Source organism: Cricetulus griseus, chromosome 9, assembly GCF_003668045.3.
Source record: "Cricetulus griseus strain 17A/GY chromosome 9, alternate assembly CriGri-PICRH-1.0, whole genome shotgun sequence".
Lineage (NCBI taxonomy): Eukaryota > Metazoa > Chordata > Mammalia > Rodentia > Cricetidae > Cricetulus > Cricetulus griseus.
In genome coordinates this window covers 10,594,987-10,612,872 of record NC_048602.1, presented here as the reverse complement: position 1 = coordinate 10,612,872, position 17,886 = coordinate 10,594,987, and the positions used below count along the sequence as shown (strand labels likewise).

General features: G+C 51.5%; 1 protein-coding gene and 1 non-coding gene across 2 annotated transcripts; both read left to right on the top strand.

The window, feature by feature from the left end:
• The first annotated feature begins 3,665 nt into the window (after positions 1-3,665).
• Positions 3,666-13,155, top strand: Nop53 (NOP53 ribosome biogenesis factor). The gene is made up of 12 exons (XM_027431064.2): positions 3,666-3,909; positions 4,768-4,832; positions 8,216-8,321; positions 8,684-8,883; positions 9,216-9,286; positions 10,587-10,682; positions 11,003-11,107; positions 11,181-11,375; positions 11,848-12,023; positions 12,123-12,189; positions 12,624-12,700; positions 12,786-13,155. The coding sequence occupies exons 1-12, from the start codon at positions 3,686-3,688 to the stop codon at positions 12,844-12,846; spliced, it is 1,443 nt and encodes a 480-aa protein (XP_027286865.1). The 5' UTR covers positions 3,666-3,685; the 3' UTR covers positions 12,847-13,155.
• LOC113837330 lies at positions 12,230-12,338 on the top strand. Its single transcript, XR_003487946.1, has one exon. It is a non-coding gene; the product is annotated as a small nucleolar RNA SNORD23 (small nucleolar RNA).
• Positions 13,156-17,886: the final 4,731 nt, after the last annotated feature.

Here is a 17,886-nt window from a genome sequence, read left to right as displayed (position 1 = left end):
GTTACTCGGGGGCCCTCCCCATCCCCGGGACATCCCTCCCTCCCGCCTCCTGCCTCGGGGCCTGGGAACCCGGTCCTGGGCGTGGACCAGTGCCAGTTTGGGAACAGCGAGCTTCCCCAAAGCGCCCTCCAGTGCGCACTGACAGGCACTAGAGCAGATCCTGTAGCCCCGGTGCCACCGGGGGCTCGGGGGTGGTGGTGGAGGGATTAGTGTCCGAGTGCACAGGACACACTCCGGCCCACACCCACCGCGCCCGGGACACGCTGGCCTGGAGAGCCTCTCGCCCACGCTTTGGCTCTGCGGCCAGGGACGCCCTCTGGCGCAGTCTGGCGGGAAGGTGGTTAGTGACTCAGTCCAGGCCATCGCCTCAACACCCCGTGCAAGGACTGAGTTGAGTTCCGCTGTGTGACCCTGGAGAGATGTGTTCCCTCCCCGTGCCTTTTTCCTTTTAAGAGGCTGGTGTAGTTAGTGGTCCTTTGCGAACCCAGCACATCGGCAGCAGGCCAGCCTGAGCCTGTCTTGGGGTGGGGGGCGGGGAGGTTGGATGGGAAAGCGAAAACCTTTGTAGACCTCTTTGGATGACTACCACTCCCCAGGGACTCCTGGGGGATGGGGTGGCCCAGGAGCTTTTGGGGGACGGGGTGGGTGGGGGTGGAGGCAGTGGCAGTAGCTGGCACTCAGATGCTTTACACTTTACACGTGTTGACTTTTATCTTCAGAATAACAGCATTATTGCTCCTGTACTATGCCCAAGAGCAATGACTCTGAGTCTCTTTCCTAAGCCTGTGAATAATGCAAGCAACTGATATTGCTTGAATATCACATTCTCTGTGTCCAGCTTAGACCTTCCTAAAGATCTTCCGTTTCCAACACGCTAGGATTGGAACTTTAAAAAAATTACCTTTTCAGCTGGGCGTTGATGGCGCATGCCTTTAATCCCACAACTCGGGAGGCAGAGGCAGGTGGATCTCTGTGAGTTCGAGGCCAGCCTGGTCTCCAGAGCAAGTGCCAGGATAGGCTCTAAAACTACACAGAGAAACCCTGTTTCCGGGGGGGGGAAAAAAAAAAAAAGAAGAAAAAATAACCTTTTATTTTCATTTATGTGTATGTATGTTTCTATACATGCACACACACACACACACACACACACACACACACGTGTGGTGTGTGTGTGTGTGTGTGTATGTGTGTGTGTGTGTGTGTGTGTGTGTGTGTGTGAGAATCCCGAAGAGTTGAAAATACAGGCAGCTGTGAGCCACCTTGGGAATCGAACCAGGGTCTTCTGGAAGAGCAGCCAGTGCTTTTAACAGCTGAATCGTCTTTCCAGGCCACATAGTCAGCTTCTTATATAAATTCAGGTCTTGACTGATTGCCCAGAAAGCCCTTTTACCCATTGGGCCATCTCCTGAGCCCTTGTTTTTCATTTCCAGGCAGTCTCTTAAGTCACTCATTCTGCAGTCCAGCATGGTCCATGAACTTGTGGTCCTCCTGCTTTGGCACCTCTTCAATAGACAGGGTTAGAGTCAGGAAGAACACTACACAACTTCGTCTTCTTTCTAAAGCATGTATGTAAGTGAATATGCCACAGCATGCCCTGTGAAAGGCGTGTAAACAACCTGCATGCAGAAGTTTGCCCTTTGCTTCCATCATCTGGGTTCTGGGGATTAAGCTCAGGGCACCAGGTTTGGTAGCAACAGCCTTTACCTACTGAGTCATCTTGGCAGCCCCACGCCCGGCATATTCTTTAATAAAAAAAATTAGAGAAAAATCAACCCAACTCCACCCTTCTAAAGAAAAATTGGCGGATTCCACCCTTATGGCAGTTACTGTTTAGAAAGGAGGGGTGTCCCTCAGTGGTGTAGGGGCTGATCCGTTGCCTCTGACTAACCCTTCACTCATCTCATGAAAAAAATTCTAATAAATCCAGTGTGTCACAAAACAACGAAGACATGAAAGGAAAGGAACTTTTGAAAGAATCGTGACGTAGCAGGAGCTGCAAAGGTCTGAGAGAAGGCAATGAGGAGTGAAAACGGTCAAGGCACGCATGAAATCTGCCAAATTAAAAACAAGTAGTTTGGGGGCTGGAGAGCTGGCTCAGTGGCTAAGAACACTGACTGTTCTTCCAGAAGACCTGGGTTCAATACCCAGCACCCACATGACAGCTTACAACTGTCGGTAATTCCAGTTCCAGGGGACTTGACACCCATGGCAAAAATACCAATGCACATAAAATAAAAATAAATCTAAAAAGTATTTTTTAAAAAGTAGTTTGACCAAATTCCAGGACACTGGGTAAGGTATATAGCTCAGAGTGAGAACCAACAATCTACATAACCTACTCTCCACCAGCTGGAAATTGCAGGTCCCAGCTGCAAACATAGGAGCTTGGTATGGTGGCATTAGTTAGAGGGTCAGGAATTCAACGTCATCTCCTACTACATGATGAGTTCTTAGCTTTCTTGAATTACACGTGACTCAGCCTTATAGAAAAACTGGGGCTGGAGAGATGGCTCAGAGGTTAAGAGCCCCGGCTGCTCTTCCAGAGTTCCTGAGTTCAATTCCCAGCAACCACATGGTGGCTCACAACCATCCGTTATGAGATCTGGTGCCCTCTTCTGGTGTGCAGATAGACATGGAAGCAGAATAATGTTGTATACATAATAAATAAAATCTTAAAAAAAAAAAATAGAGAGCACCCACTCTGCTCTTCCAGAGGATCGGGGTTCAATTCCCAGAACCCACATGACAGCTCACAAGTGTCTATAATTCCAAGATCTGACACCCTCATGCAGACATACACATATGCAGGCAGAACGCCTATGCGCATAAAACAAAAATGAATAAATTTTTTTAATTAAAAAACGAAGAAGAGGGTCTGGAGAGATTGCTCAGCAGTTACGAGCACTGGCTGCTTTTCCAAAGGATCTGGGTTCAATTCCCAGCAATCACGTAGCAGCTCAGAACTGTCTGTAATTCCTGTTCCAGGTGATCCATCACCCTCCACAGATACACATACATATATAAATATATATGTAAATACATATATATATGCAAGCAAAATATCAATGTACATAAAATACAAATAAATAATTTCTCCGGGCACTGGTGGTTCACAGAAAAAAAGAGAAAAGAAGAAAGAAGAAGAAAAGGAGGAGAAGAAAAGAAAGAAGAGAAGAAAAGGAGAAGAAAAGGAAGACGAGAAGAAAAGAAAGGAGCAAGGCGTTGGTGGCGCATGCCTTTAATCCCAGCACTCGGGAGGCAGAGGCAGGCGGATCTCTGTGAGTTCAAGGCCAGCGTGGTCTCCAGAGCGAGTGCCAGGACAGCCTCCAAAGCTACACAGAGAAACCCTGTCTCGAAAAACCAAAAAAAAAAAAGAAAAAGAAGAAGAAGAAGAAGAAGAAGAAGAAGAAGAAGAAGAAGAAGAAGAAGAAGAAGAAGAAGAAGAAGAAGAAGAAGAAGAAGAAGAAAGAAAGAAAGAAAGAAAGAAAGAAAGAAAGAAAGAAAGAAAGAAAGAAAGAAAGAAAGAAAGAAAGAAAGAAAGAAAGAAAAGACCTGGAAGAGAAACTATTTGCCCTTTACCAAGATGGCCGCAACAGGAAGCGCGTCATGCCGTACGTCAGGCGAGTCGCGCACACGCCAGACCGGATGTCCGAGTCTGAGCGGCCCAGCGTCTTCCTTTCAGAAGATGGCGGCGGGAAGTAAGAGCGGCGGCGAGAAGCGCGGCGCGAAAAGCCCCGCGGACTCTGGCTTCTTGGGGCTGCGGGCCAGCTCGGTGGACCCCGCTCTGAGGCGGCGGCGGCGGGGCCCCCGGAACAAGAAGCGCGGCTGGAGGCGGCTGGCGGAGGAGCCGCTGGGCATAGAGGTCGACCAGTTCCTGGAAGACGTGCGGCTGCAGGAGCGCGCCACCGGGTACGTGGGGCGGGACTTCCGCTAGCCGGGTTCCGCATCCGGGGATCTCGGGGTCGGAGACCTAGTAGTACCGTCCTTAACGCATAGGTATGCAATAATGCCAGCCAAGCTTAAATTTATTTAGTTTTTATTTTTAATTTTTGGAACGGGGCCGCACTAGGGATGGCCTGGCACTCTGCATATGTAATCCTATGTAGTCCTATCTAGTCCTATGTAGACATAGCAAGTGTATGTAAGCTGGCCTCTCCCCGAAGACCTTAACAAGTATACAGAAATTGCAACAAAATTTAAACTGATTTAGTTTTTATTTCATTTTTGGAACAGGGCCGCACCAGGCAGTCCTGGATGGCCTGGCACTCTGCATATGTAGTCATATGTAGTCCTATGTAGACATATGTAGACATAGCAAGTGTATGTAAGTTGGCCTCTCCCCGAAAACCTTAACAAGTATACAGAAATTGCAACAAAATTTAAACTGATTTAGTTTCTATTTAATTTTTGGAACAGGGCCGCACCAGGCAGTCCTGGATGGCCTGGCCCTCTGCAAATGTAGTCCTATGTAGACACAAGTGTATGTAAGCTGGCCTCGATGCCTCCCGAGTGCTAGGATTAAATAAAGCCTCGAGCCCCCACCCCAATCGAATTTCAAGTGAGTGGGAAAATAACAACCGTGCATCCCAGCGTGGTACGTTTTCTAATCCCACAAGATGTAATGGGAAAGCCCCAGACGTACTCTGGAAGGACCCCAGGGTTTGAGGAGGTGTTGGAATGGGCCAAAGAGTTAGAGGCTCCACCTTAGCCGTGTCCGTTGTCTTCCCGGCGTTCTGTTGGCTAGCGTTTGCATTTCTTATCTTCCAGTGGCTTGTTGGCCGAGGCCCCCAATGAAAAGCTCTTCTTCGTGGACACTGGATCCAAGAAAAAAGGTAAGGAGCGCTTTTGTGATCTTGGGTGAGTTTTGCATCACGTGGGGTCTGTACTGGTGATAGGATTTAAAAAGCCAGCATTTTAGGGGAACGTGGTGGCACATGCTTGTAGTTCCAGCACTTGGGAGGGAGAGGCAGATGGATGACCTCGGTTTAAGACCAGCCCGGCCTACATAGCAAGTTCAGGCTATAGAAAGAACACCACCACCACCAACAACAACAAAATTTTTTTTTTCTTTTTTTTGAGACAGAGTCTCACCATGTATACCAGATTGGTCTCAAACGTAGAGATCTGCTGGCCTCTGTCTCCTGAGTGCTGCTTATAAAGGTGTACTCTACCACAACAGGTTAGAAGGAACCAACTTAAATAGGATGGAGGGAAGGCTTGAGATTATTTCCCCCCCAAGCCCCCAGGGTTTCTCTGTAGCTTTGGATTCTGTTCTGGAACTAGCTTTTGTAGACCAGGCTGGTCTCGAACTCACAGAGATCCACCTGCGTTTGCCTCCCAAGCACTAGGATTAAAGGCGTGCGCCACCACCGCCCAGCTGACTTGAGATTATTTTAAGAAAGGCAACCTTGTTTGTTTTTTCTCAACACTGGAAATTGAATCCAGACCTCACACATGGCGAGGCAAATATCACTGAGCTATATCCCCCAGCCCTCTGCTCAAAAGAGCATGATGGTGGGTGTGGTAATCCCACCACTTTTGAGGCAGAAGGCAGGTAGATCTCTGAGTTCAGGGGCAGCCTGGTCTACATAGTGAGTTCCAGGACAGCCAGGACTGCACAGTGGGATCCTGTCTCAAAACAAAGAGAACAAGAGGATCTGCTTTAGCCAGTAAGTAGGAAACATGTCTTGACAAGCTGGCTTTACCCCGTTAGAATTTGGGTTTGGGCTTGCTGAGACACGGAAACCAGGGCAAGTTAGGGATTGCTTTGATGAGTAATTGGGGTTTTCACCAATGTGGCCGAAAAACACCGGTACTGAAAACAAGCCGGTGCCTGGTCAAGCAGGACAACCAATGGCTTTGCAGGGCAAGCTGGGAGCTTTGCCAGCAAACAGCGCCTTAACATTGACAACATGAGCCAGAAGATCCTGTTAATGAAAACAAGACTTTCTTGACAAGGTTAGGAGAAGCCAGGGAAACTGCCTGGGGGCACATGAACTTTTTCTTTTTTAAGCTAATTTTTACATTAGCAGATAAAGAAATGGGTTCCATCATGTTTCAATGTCACCATAGGTTATTCTCATTTATTCCCTTCCCTTCTACCCTCCCTATCTTCTTCTCTAGCTGGTTCACTTCTGATAGCCCCTCCTTTGTTTCCTCTGTTTAAAAAAAAAAAAGTTAGATTTATTTATGTGTCTGAGTGCTTTGCCTCCGAGTGTATATGCAACGTGTGTGCATGGTGCCCCCAGAGATCAATGAGAGCATTAGGGGCTGGAGAGATGACTCAGAGGTTAAGAGCACTGACTGCTCTTCCAGAGGTCCTGAGTTCAATTCCCAGCAACCACACGGTGGCTCACAGCCATCTGTAATGAGATCTGGTGTCCTCTTCTGGTGTACAGATATACATGGAAGCAGAATGTTGTATACCTAATAAATAAATAAAATCTGAGAGAGAGAGAGAGAGAGAGAGAGAGAGAGAGCGAGCATTAGATCTCCTGGAACTGGAGTTAGAGACAGAGACAGTTGTGAGCCGCCGTGGGAGTGCTGGGAACTGATACACACACACACACACACACCACACACACACACACACACACACACACACACACACACACACACACCTTCTGCAGACACTTAAGTATGTGTAACTGCTGGGCCATTTGTCTCTTCCCTGTCTCATGGTCTCCTTTCCAATTTTGTGACATCTGTGGGAGTTGTTTTGTTTTGGGTTGTTTGTTTGCACAAGGTCTCAGTATTCAGCCTTGTTGGCCTGGAACTTGCTGTGCAGACCAGGCAGGTCTTGGACTCACCAAAATATGCCTGTCTCTGTTGGAATAAAAGGCATATACCATGTAACTTTAAATCTACGTTCTAAGGCCGGGCATTGGTGGCACAAGTCTTTAATCCCAACACTCAGAGGCAGGCAGATCTCTGTGAGTTCAAGGCCAGCCTGGTCTCCAGAGCGAGTGCCAGGATAGCCTCCAAAGCTACAAGAGAAACCCTGTCTCGAAAAACCCAAAGGATTCATTTAAAAAAAAAAAAAAATCTAGGTTCTACACATAAGGGAAAACAATGTTTATCTGAGTCTGGCTTATTTTTGCTCAACTTAGTGATTTCTAGGTCTTGTTTTTGTTTTAAAACAAGATCTTATTCTGTGCCCAGCCTAGCTAAAGGGTTCTGTGTAGGTTAGGCTGGCCTGGAACTCACATCTTTTTGTCTCAGCCTCCCAAGTGCTTGGATTACAGGTAGCCAACAGGCCAAGCTACAGACATTATTTATTTATTTATTTATTTTGAGGTAGAATTTCTCTGTGTAACAACTCTGGCTGTCCTGGAACTTTCTTTGTGACCAGGCTGGCCTCGAACTCAACAGAGTTCTGCCTGACTGCCTCCTGAGTGCTGGGATGAAAGACTTGACCCACCACCGCCAGGATCAAGCTACAAAGTTTTATCCCTAAAGAAAGTTAGCATTCAGTTTTTGTGTTTACATTTGTTCCGTGTGTTTACATGCACATGCCATAGCACACATTTTGTCAGAGGATAACATGTAGGAGTCATTTGTACCCTGTGGGTTCCTGGGGTTGAGCCCAGCTTGTCAGCCTTGGCAGCAAGAGCCTTTGCCATTGAGCCAGCTTAGAGTCCATCACTCAGCTTCATGGCATCTTGCTGCTGCCGTTATTATTACTGTTTGCAGTGCTACATCCCATCCCCTGTTAACTTGTGGAATTAGGTTCTCTCTGTTTATCTCAGACTGGCCAAGGACTCAATCCTCCTGCCTCAGCCTCCAGGGCTTAGTATTTCAGGTGTAACTACCGTACTCAGCCTCCTTAGTGTGCTGTGCAGTAGAATTCTTGCTTTACCTGGTGGCCTTTGGAGGTAGAAAGCCGAGTGCTGAGAGATGGCTACAGCAGGTCCTTCTTGAGTCTTGGTATCCTTCCCTCGTCCCTGTTAGTTCTGAGGTCCTTTCCCTCTGTGTCTCTGAGTCCCTCCAGGTGGGTCCCCTCAAGGCCTGCCTCTTGCTGGCCTAGGTCATAGGTGGATCAGATCTGGGCCTCTGGGGTCTTCCCCTGCAGGTGAGCGTGATGAGTTTGGAACCCTTGGGGTGTGTGCTGGATAGATAGCCTGGGTTGCAGGCTGTCTGGTCCTCGTTGACCTGAAGTTGGGGATTGGTTGATGAAGATGGGGAGGCCTAAGGTGAGGACTCTCCTCTGCTGCAGAACCAAACAAGAGGACCTGGGTCCAGAAGAAGTCTCAGCGTCTCCAGAAACCCCTTCGGGTTGACCTTGCCCTTGAGAATCCTTCTAAGGTCCCTGCTCCCAAAGAGTGAGTTCCTTTGGCCCTGGGCCCTGAAGACTTTTGCGGAAAGGTGGGGAGATAGAGGCAGTTGGGAGGGCAGATTAAGGTATAGCTGGATCTCTGGAGAGTGTCTTAGAGGATTCAGCCTGGCACCAAGGCATCAGGGTAGCCTGGACTTGGTAGGGGCTGTTGGGTAGAGAGGCTCCAGCGTGTAGGAGATACAGGCTTAGTGTCAGCCCCAGGAGAGGAGAGGAGAGGCCAGCAGGCCAGGCTGCCCTGACGTGGAGTGTGGGGAGGTGTGATGTTCTGGATGCTCAGATCCACCCGCAGTAGGGACGTGAGGTGTGTGTGGAGCCAGTTCACAAGGAGCCTACTCTCCCCTTATCCAGCATCCTCGCACACCAGGTCCCCAATGCCAAGAAGCTCAGGCGAAAGGAGCAGCTATGGGAGAAACTGGCGAAGCAGGGTGAGCTGCCCAGGGAGGTGCGCAAGGCACAGGCCCGGCTCCTCAGCCCTCCTGCACCAAAGGCCAAACGCGGGCTACAGGACATCATTGAGCGGCCCTTCTATGACCTCTGGAACCCAAACAGTGAGTGTTCTCATTTGCAGATGGGCGGGACTGCCATGGGCAGTTGTCCATGTTATAACTGTCCAAGAAGGGCATGTGCCACGGGTGTTAGTTAGTGTGACAGTCTTCCAACAGGCGTCTCAGGTCCTCAATCCATCCTTTCCTGCTTGTGGGGGCTTCCCCCTCAGCCCTCAGTCTCCGCCCACTTCCCAGATCTCATCCAGGAGTGGTGTGAGGCCACGGGGTCTGAGCCCCTGCTTCTCTTGCCTGGATTTGGGTGTCAGCTTCAGCAGTGTGGAGGACTGGAAGGGCCCCTGAGAAAGCCCGCTGCAGTTGCTCTCTTTTTCCCTCAGACCCTCTGGACAAGCCGTTGGCCGGTCAGGATGCATTTTTTCTGGAGCAGACCAAGAAGAAAGGAGTGAGGGTAAGTTTGCACAGGCAGGCAGCGAGATAGGGAAGGCAGTTCCCTGGGGTCTCCATCCCCGCCTCTGAGCCAGTCACCCTAGTGGCCCATGTCCCCGTCCTAGCTCCCATGGTGACTCACCTTGGGAAGGTGACCTCACCTCAGTGCCTCCATTCCTTCCTCTAACTGCAGAGTGGGTGACAGCTTGCTTAGGACGGCTGGGGCGGTGTGGGTTACAGAAGAAATGCCTGAAAACTGCGGGGTACACAGTGCTGGCACTGGGTTGGCAGTTGGATTGTGGCCATCATCTTGAGCTCTGGACCCTGGCTTCTGAGAGCCAGGTGCTGTGGAGTTCTCTGCACTGTTGGGGTGATAAAGTGTTGCTCCCCATGGGGCCAGAAGAAACCTCGTCCTTTATATCCATGTGTCCTGTGTCTCCAGGGAGGCCAGGAGCCATCACTGGAGCAAAGCTCCTGGGGCTGGAGACTGGAGGAGCAAGCCAGCCATAGTCAGAGCAGGGCCAGAGAACCCTGCAGCCGAGAGTGTGCAGTGTTTCCTGAGCCGGCGTGTGTGTACAGGAGGCAGGGTCCTAAGACAGTAGCCCCAGAACTCACAGGATCAGGTGTGGGGGCGTCTGGGCTACTAGGGGACCACTCAGTATAGGGCCTATACCAGGGAGGAGACTAGTTGCAGTCTGGAAGATCTTGGGTGGCTATGGATTTTCTGTTCCTTGTGTCCTCTGGGGACTTTTGGAGCACATGGACATCAGAATTGTCACCAATAGCTTGCTGTGACAGACAGCAGAAGGCCCATAGCACCACCAAAGGTGCTGGGGCTTGTGAGGGCATCCAGACCCGGCGTGGCACATGCGTTTGCAAATGCCGCCCCCCTCTCCCTCAGTGGTTTGTGGCTTGTCATAGGAGAGGCCTGCAAAGCCCTGTCTGTGGGGAGCTTGCTCACCCCGAGGACAGGCGTCCCCTTTGCAGGGTGCGAGGTGCTGTAGATGATTGGTCAGCTTGTAGCCTCCACCGTGGCACCCCACGTGGGAGAGCTACGTCTCTGGCTCCTGTGGGATAGGCTGACGGGGCCTTTGCTCCCAGGCCCCCGCCAGAGATCTGGGAGGGGAGGAAGTCTGGTGTCTGTTCTTACATGGTGGAAGGCTGAGTGCAGAAGACAGTGCAGGGTGAAGCCTTCAGGACCTCATCAGGCCCTGCCTCTTAATGGTCTCACGCTGGTCTTGAAGATTCGGTGTAGGCATTTTAGGGGTACACTGACTGTTCGAGGCATGGAGCTCATCCTCCCTGGTCTTGTCTTCCTCCAGCGGCCACCACGCCTCCATGTCAAGCCCTCCCAGGTGCCTGCAGTAGAGGTGACCCCTGCGGGAGCCTCCTACAACCCAACCTTTGAAGATCACCAGGTAGGTGTGCAGTGGGTGTCCGGCCTAAAACTAGGTGCAGGTGCAGGTGTCACTTTAGAGTCCTGGTTCCTGTCAGCCCTCCCCCGCAGTCCCTCTCACCTAGCTCAGGCCCCGCTTTGCTCCCCTCCCTGGACCTTGCCTGTTCAGGGACCACCATCCAACCAGAACGCAGCTTGCTGGGAGGGTGAGAAGGGCTCAGCTGTGTCCGCTGGGTGTGTGTAGAGGGTACAGCTCTGAGGTGGGACCACTGCTGAGACCCAGACAGGGTGAGGAGGGCATTCCTGACACTAGACTCTCCCCGAATTCTCACCCCTGCCCAGGCCCTGCTTCTAAAGGCCCACGAGGTGGAGGTGCAGCGTGAGAAAGACTCAGAAAAGCTGGAGCGACAGCTGGCCCTGCCCACCGTAGAGCAAGCTGCCACCCAGGTGAGCCCTGTGCACCGTTTGTCCCTACCCGTAACCCCACCTGCCCCAGCCTGCTGATCGCCGTGCTCCCTAGGAGTCCATGTTTCGGGAGATGTGTGAGGGCCTGCTGGAGGAGTCTGACGGTGAGGACCAGCCAGACTGTGTGGAGCCGCCGGCGGCTGACGATGGGGCCGATGAGACCTCACCCACTGGCCCTGCTGGTGTGGAGAAGAGGACGGAGAAGAAGACAGAGCAGCAGCGGCGGCGGGAGAAGGCTGCTCGCAAGCTGGTGAGTGAGTGAGAGTGTGTGTGTGTGTGTGTGTGTGTGTGTGGAGTGTGTGTGTGGAGTGTGTGTGTGTGTGTGTGTGTGTGTGTGTGTGTGTGTGTGTGTGTGTGGAGTGTGTGTGTGTGTGTGTGGAGTGTGTGTGTGTGTGTGTGGAGTGTGTGTGTGTGGAGTGTGTGTGTGTGGAGTGAGTGTGTGTGTGTGCGCGCGCACGCGTGCGTGCATGCCCCTGCCCTGAAGGCCTTTGCTGCCCGAGAGCCCTTCCCATGCAGCACAGGCCACTCAGCACCACCTCACAGGCTAGGAGTGCTGCCAGGCCGTGGAGATTCAGGGCCCTGGGACAGAGGTGGATGATAAGGCAAAGAGCTGTCGAGTGACCTGATAACCAATGCCATCAAAAGAGAGGTCGTCATGGCTTTGTGGGGCCCTGGGTGGGGAAGGCACTAGGTTGAGTGGGCCTCTTACTCTGTGTCCCCAGCGGGTGCAGCAGGCTGCACTGAGGGCAGCTCGGCTTCAGCATCAGGAGCTCTTCAGGCTGCGTGGGATCAAGGCCCAGGTGGCCCGGAGGCTCATGGAGCTGGCACGGCGGAAGGAGCAGCGGCGCCTGCGGCGACTGGCAGAGGCTAACAAGCCCCGCAGGCTGGGGCGGCTCAAGTGAGGCCTGGGCTAAGCTTCCAGGAAATAGGGGTCTCCGGGCTACATTGTGGCCCCATCAGAGCCAACCCCAAGTGTCGTCTGCCCTGTGTCCTGTAGGTACCAGGACCCTGACATTGATGTGCAGCTCAGCTCCGAGTTGTCTGACTCACTCAGGACCCTGAAGGTACTTTCCATGAGGGTGGCAGGGTGCTGTGGGGACCCTGTGCCCAGTGATGATAACCATCCTTGCTCCCCGTGCCCTCTGGGGCTGTGGGCGACACCATGGGTGCCCTGGGCTGGGCCAGTTGGGCCATTGCCTGGGGTCTGAGGGCACAGGGTAGTGGGGGTGTTGTAGTGTGAGCCTCTGACCCTCAGAAGGCCATTTGTCAGGGCCTATCTCCTGTCAGCCCTAGTGGGTCTCCTCAGCTGTGAACATCTGGAGCCCGGCCTGGCCTGGCCTGCACTGGGGCTCCCCTAGGCTTTGTCCTCTGAGCCCAGCCAGAATAGCCCACATTGACTCCAGTGCAATACTGAGCTCCCTGTGGACCCCAGCGCGGTCCAGGGCCTGGCTTCCTTCTCCCAGGCCCTGCTAAAGTCTCTCTGCCCCCTGTCCCACAGCCAGAAGGTAACATACTCCGAGACAGGTTCAAGAGCTTCCAGAAGAGGAATATGATCGAGCCCCGGGAACGAGCCAAGTAAGACCTGCTGCAGTGGGAGGGCTGGGAGGGCCGAGACCGCTGGCTGAGGTGAGGGATGCCCACCGCGCCTGCCTCTCCTCAGGTTCAAGCGCAAGTACAAAGTGAAGATGGTGGAGAAGCGCTCCTTCCGGGAGATGCAGTGAGTGTGGCCGTCCGTGAGGCCGTCCGTGCGGCTGACCGCACCCTGTGAGCTGGGGTCTTAGGCCTGCTCACCCACAGCAGCCTGCCTTCCCTTTGAAAGCTGCCAGGCCCAGGGCCCTTCCCAAACCCTGTGATTGGAATCTAGAGGAGTGGAGAGGAAGCCCAGGGGGCTCAAGTCCCACACCAGAAGGGACATCGAGTGCGCCCCTGCACTCATCCACCTCAGCTCTGCCCTCTGTCCTGTCTCCTCAGGCTGTAGCTGTGCAGAGCTGGAGCCCCACCCCTCAATAAAGTGCTGTGACCAGCCCTGGGCTCATGTTCCTTTCTTCTTTCAAGCAGCATCTCCTCCTAAAGTCCACTCAGCCTGTCTCTGCTCCTCCTCTGTGGCCCAAGACTTAGGTAGCACAGACCCTCTGTGGCAGAGCCAGCCACCAGTGCTGAGTGTGCCGAGACCATGGCTCTACTGGGGCTCTACCACTGAGCCATACCCCCACCCCCTCACTGGGGGGATTCTAGGCAGGGGCTCCACCACTGAACCACAACCCAGCCCCTCACTGGGGGATTCTAGGCAGAGGCTCCACCACTCACTGAGCCACGCCCCCAGCCCCTCACTGTTGAAACCACTACACTGAGCTGCACCCTCATATTCCCCTCCAGGGAAGCTCTTTTGTGAGTAATCGCAGGGTTTCCTCTTCAGTTCCTTCTGATCTTTGCTCACTGCGGTCTCCCTTAATGTCCTATTGTAAATTGTAGCCCCCTCCCACCCCCCAGCACTGTAGTCCCTTTCCTTGTGGCATTTGTCACCCTTGGCATTCTTGCCTCTTCTGTTTCTATTGTTTCTGTGTTTTTGTTTGTTTAGAGGGGTCTCATGTGGTCTCTCACTGTTTCACTGAGGGGCACTCTGAACTGATCCTCCTCTTCTGGGGTAGCAGGCAAGCTCACCTTGCCTTGCTGGTACACATAACAGATCATTAATCTCAGCAGTATCTGAGGTCCTGTATCCGAAAGTCAAACACGTGAGACAATGGAGTCTGTTAGGCCCCTGCCAAGGAAGAAGGCTAAATGACTCTTTAGTACCCCTCATGTCCTTTCCAACAAGTCCAAGGCTAATCTAAGCTTTTTAGGGGATCAGAGAGGGCTCCCTCTTCACTTCCTGTTTATAAACGCCTTTGGCAAGGAACCAACTTTACATCCTTAAAGGGAAAAAAAAAATGCAGCTGGACTGGTGCTTTAGTCGTTGAGAGCTTGCTGCTTTTGCAGACCTGGGTTCAGTCCCCCCAGTCCGCACATCAGGTCCTTAAAACCACCTATAAAGTCAGGTTCAGGGGATCCAATGGCGTCTTCCATCAGCGTGCAGGAGGATAGAGCACATACATTCAGGCACACACATATAACAAATCAATTTTCAATTTCTAGTGTTTTGGTTTCATTTTTGTTCTGACACATCTCATATAGACGAGGCTGGCCTGACACTCTGCTGGAACCAAAGGTGTGTGCAACCACAGCTGGCCCGAAATTTTTTTTATTTTTAAAGATTTGTGTATGTCAAGTGTTTTCCCTGCATGTCTGTCTGTGCAACTCGTGCATGGTGCCCACAGAGGCCAGAAGCTGGTAGTGGATCCCCTGGAACTGGAATTACAGATGGTTGTGAGTCAGTTTTTGGTACTGGGAATTAAGCCCAGGTACTCTGGAAGCCCTTAAACACTGAGCTGTCCCTCCAGCCCTAAAACAGGGTTGAGATTCTGATTTGTTATGTTTTTGCTTTTTTGATACAGGGTCTCATGTAGCCCAGGCTGACTGGGAACTCTTAAGTGGCCAAGGGTGCCCTTGAACTCCTGTCCCCCACCTTTCATGTTCCTTACCTGAGACAGGACCTCACAATAGCCTTGTTTGGCCTTGAGCTCGTGATTCCTGTGCCTCTTGCTCATGAATGCTAATAGGCCTTGCCTGGCGGCTCCTCCAATTTATTTTTGTGTATATTTAATTTCTTGAGGTTTTCATACATGTATACAGTGTATTTTGATCATATTCACACTCACTCCTAGGAACTCCTGTCTCCTGCTCTAGAGTGGAAGGGGTTTGGAACCAGTATGAAAATGTCAAGTGCACTGGCAAGTGATGGCGCACGCCTTTAATCCCAGCACTCAGGAGGCAGGTGGATCTCTGAGTTCGAGACCAGTCTGGTCTACAAAGCGAGTTCCAGGACAGGCTCCAAAGCTACACACAGAATCCCTGTCTCAAAAAAAGAAGAAAGGAGGAAAAAATGTCAAGTGTCCCTGGCCTCCAAGTTACAGATAAACAAATCCAGCTGTCCTCTGGGCCAGCCTAGAAAGGTGTCTCTAGGGAACACACACGCTCACCTCCCCATGCACCCATGCAGCAAACAGTCCTATCCTGTGTGTCCTGGGGTCTGCTGCTTGCTGCATTGTGGCCCCCTGAGGGTGGGTGAAGGGTAAGAGAATCCAACCAGAACTTCCCAGTGACCAGTGTCTCTAGAACTTTGATTCTCCTTGAACTTGAGAGGACCCTGCAACTAGAGTCACCCATAGCATCATATGGGTGCTGTAAATCGAACCTGGGTTTTCTGGAGGAGTAGCCAGTGCTCTTAACTGCTGAACCATTGTTCCACACGTTTGTTCTAAGTTACTTTTCTTTAATGTTTTGTGTGTGTTCTCATGGAAGCCAGACAGGGCCTTGAGATTTTCTGGAGCCACCAGAACTGATTCCGATCAGGAAACTGAACCACTAAGTCAACTCCAATGTCTCAATTTTAGGTTGAGTTGGGGTCTCAAGTAGCCCAGGCTAGCCTTGAATTTCCTAGGTTACAGCAGAGAGCCTTGACCTGGTCCTCCTAACTACCTTCTGAGTGCCAGGATTATGGATGGACACTACCGTGCCTGGTGTTACGTAGTACTAGGTTTTGAACCCAGGGCTTTGCACATCCTAAGCAATCACTGTACCAACAGGCACAGCCCCAGCTCTGAGACTTAGTCTAAAAAGAAGGTTGGTTCAGTACAGAAAAATTGGAAACACTGGGAGAAAAACTACAATGAATTTGCTGGAATCCTGCTGCCCCTGCAACTTGGCAAGGAGTTTGTTGATCGCATGCCAGAGTGGATGTCCCACCCAGCACCAGAACACAAAAACCCCTGGCCCGTACACACTTCCTCCCATTCTCGAAGTGCCAGGCCATAAGCTTACTCCCAGATTCCCCTGTTTCCTCACAGCCCCCAGGAGTGAGATCAGTATGAGGAAAGGACTTTTTTTTTTTAACCCCATTGTTGTATCAGCCATCAGCAAACGCCTGGAGAGAATGGCCCAGTCCTACATCACTTTTTGAAGACAGGGTCATCCAGTGACAAGGGCACTATCCTATACTGTGCTGGAAACACAGAAAGGCTTATGTCACCTGCAGGAAGGAGGTCGGTCACACAGCCCTGCAACAAACCCAGGATCTGAAGTTGGAATGTGGGCCGGCAGCCTGGAATTTGGTTAACCAGGCTCCCATCCTCCCAGGTTGCTCCTGATGGCAATGCCAGATGGGACACGGGCCATTTACTGCGTGTGGGACACACGCATTTCCTGAAGCCTCACTGAGGCTCCCAAGTGCGCCTTGAGGGGCCAGGCTGCACACTTGGTGACCTGCTGACCAAGACCACCTCACCCAACCCGTGCCATCAGCCACCCCAGTGGCCTTCTCTGGCCCTGACTTCCCTCCCCGAAGTGAGTTCCTAGACTCTGTCAGAGTAGACACCAGAGGCCAGGACTTGAGACCTCTTAGATACTCGGGAAGTATAAAAAGTATGTGCTCCAGCAACTGCCATCTGTCCCCACCCACACAGAAAGCACTGTTTTCCAGTCTACAGAACATCCTTTCTAGGATGGTAGGGGGAGGAATGACAGGAATAGCTTTCAGGACAGGCTTTATGGGGGGCGTGGGTGGAACCTGACCAGGGTCTCTGCCCTTCACCTATTTATAAAGTGCTAGTCTTTTTTTTTTTTTTTTTTTTTTCTTAAGTGGAGATCTTATCCTGGAGAAATTGATCCAAAGAAAGGTCATTTTAAAAAAATAATAAATAAGAAGCCGAGTGGTGGTGGCACACACCTTAATTACGGAGGCAATCTGGATCACTCTAGAGGCAAAAGCAGGTATATCTCCAAGTTCCAGGCCAGCATGGTCAACAGAGCAAGTTCAGAGAAACACTGTCTCAAAAAACAAAAAGCGAAATCTAAAACCACTAAGCATTTCTGCCTGATAAGAAATCAGCCTGAGAGGAGTGTAACATTCGTGACAGAACTCAGGTCTACCACAAAGAGCCACAAAAAAAAAAAAAAAAAAAAAAAAAACCACCCCTGGAAGAAATACAGCTAGCCAGTAGCCACAGGGAGAAATTTTTTGTCCTGGCTGCTCCAGGGTTTATGGAGATCTTCCTGCCTCTGCCTCCTGTTTGCTGGGATTGAAGGTGTGGGCCACCACTGCCCAACCAGAAACAATTCTCGATTTCTTTGGCAAGCAAAGGGAAGACTTATGGTGGCTACCTTCTGAAGAAACAGGTGGGCTGGAAAGTCAGTATAGCCTATGGAGAGAACAAGTTAGCTACAGTACCTGCTAGAAGTTGCCACTGTGAGGGTCTGGGGCGTGGCTCAGTGGTAGAACCCTTGCCTAGAATCCCCCAGTGAGGGGTTGGGGGCGTGGCTCAGTGGTAGAGCCCCTGCCTAGAATTCCCCAGTGAGGGGCTGGGGGCGTGGCTCAGTGGTAGATCCAGGTGCTGGCGACTGAAACTGAGCCCTCTGAAAGAGCAGCCATCTATCATGCCAACCTTTAATTATTTCTTTTGGTTTATGGTTTTAGAGGTTCAGTCAGTTCAACAGAGTGGGGAGGGCATGGCTGAAGAGTAGTTCACTCAAGGGGTCCCAGAAGCAGAGAGAGTAAAAGGAAGGAATCAGGGCAAGATGTATGCTAAGGACAAACCTTGGTGACAGTTTCTCCAGCTGGGCCCCACCCTCTGCCTTTGGCCACCTCCTAGAAAGCAGTCATATAA

Coding starts and splice junctions, on each gene's coding strand:
- Nop53 (XM_027431064.2), top strand. CDS start 3,686: ATGGCGGCGGGAAGTAAGAGCGGCGGCGAGAAGCGCGGCGCGAAAAGC. Junction 9,287..10,586: donor CCAAGAAGAAAGGAGTGAGG/GTAAGTTTGCAC, acceptor GTCTTCCTCCAG/CGGCCACCACGCCTCCATGT. Junction 12,024..12,122: donor CGCAGGCTGGGGCGGCTCAA/GTGAGGCCTGGG, acceptor TGTGTCCTGTAG/GTACCAGGACCCTGACATTG.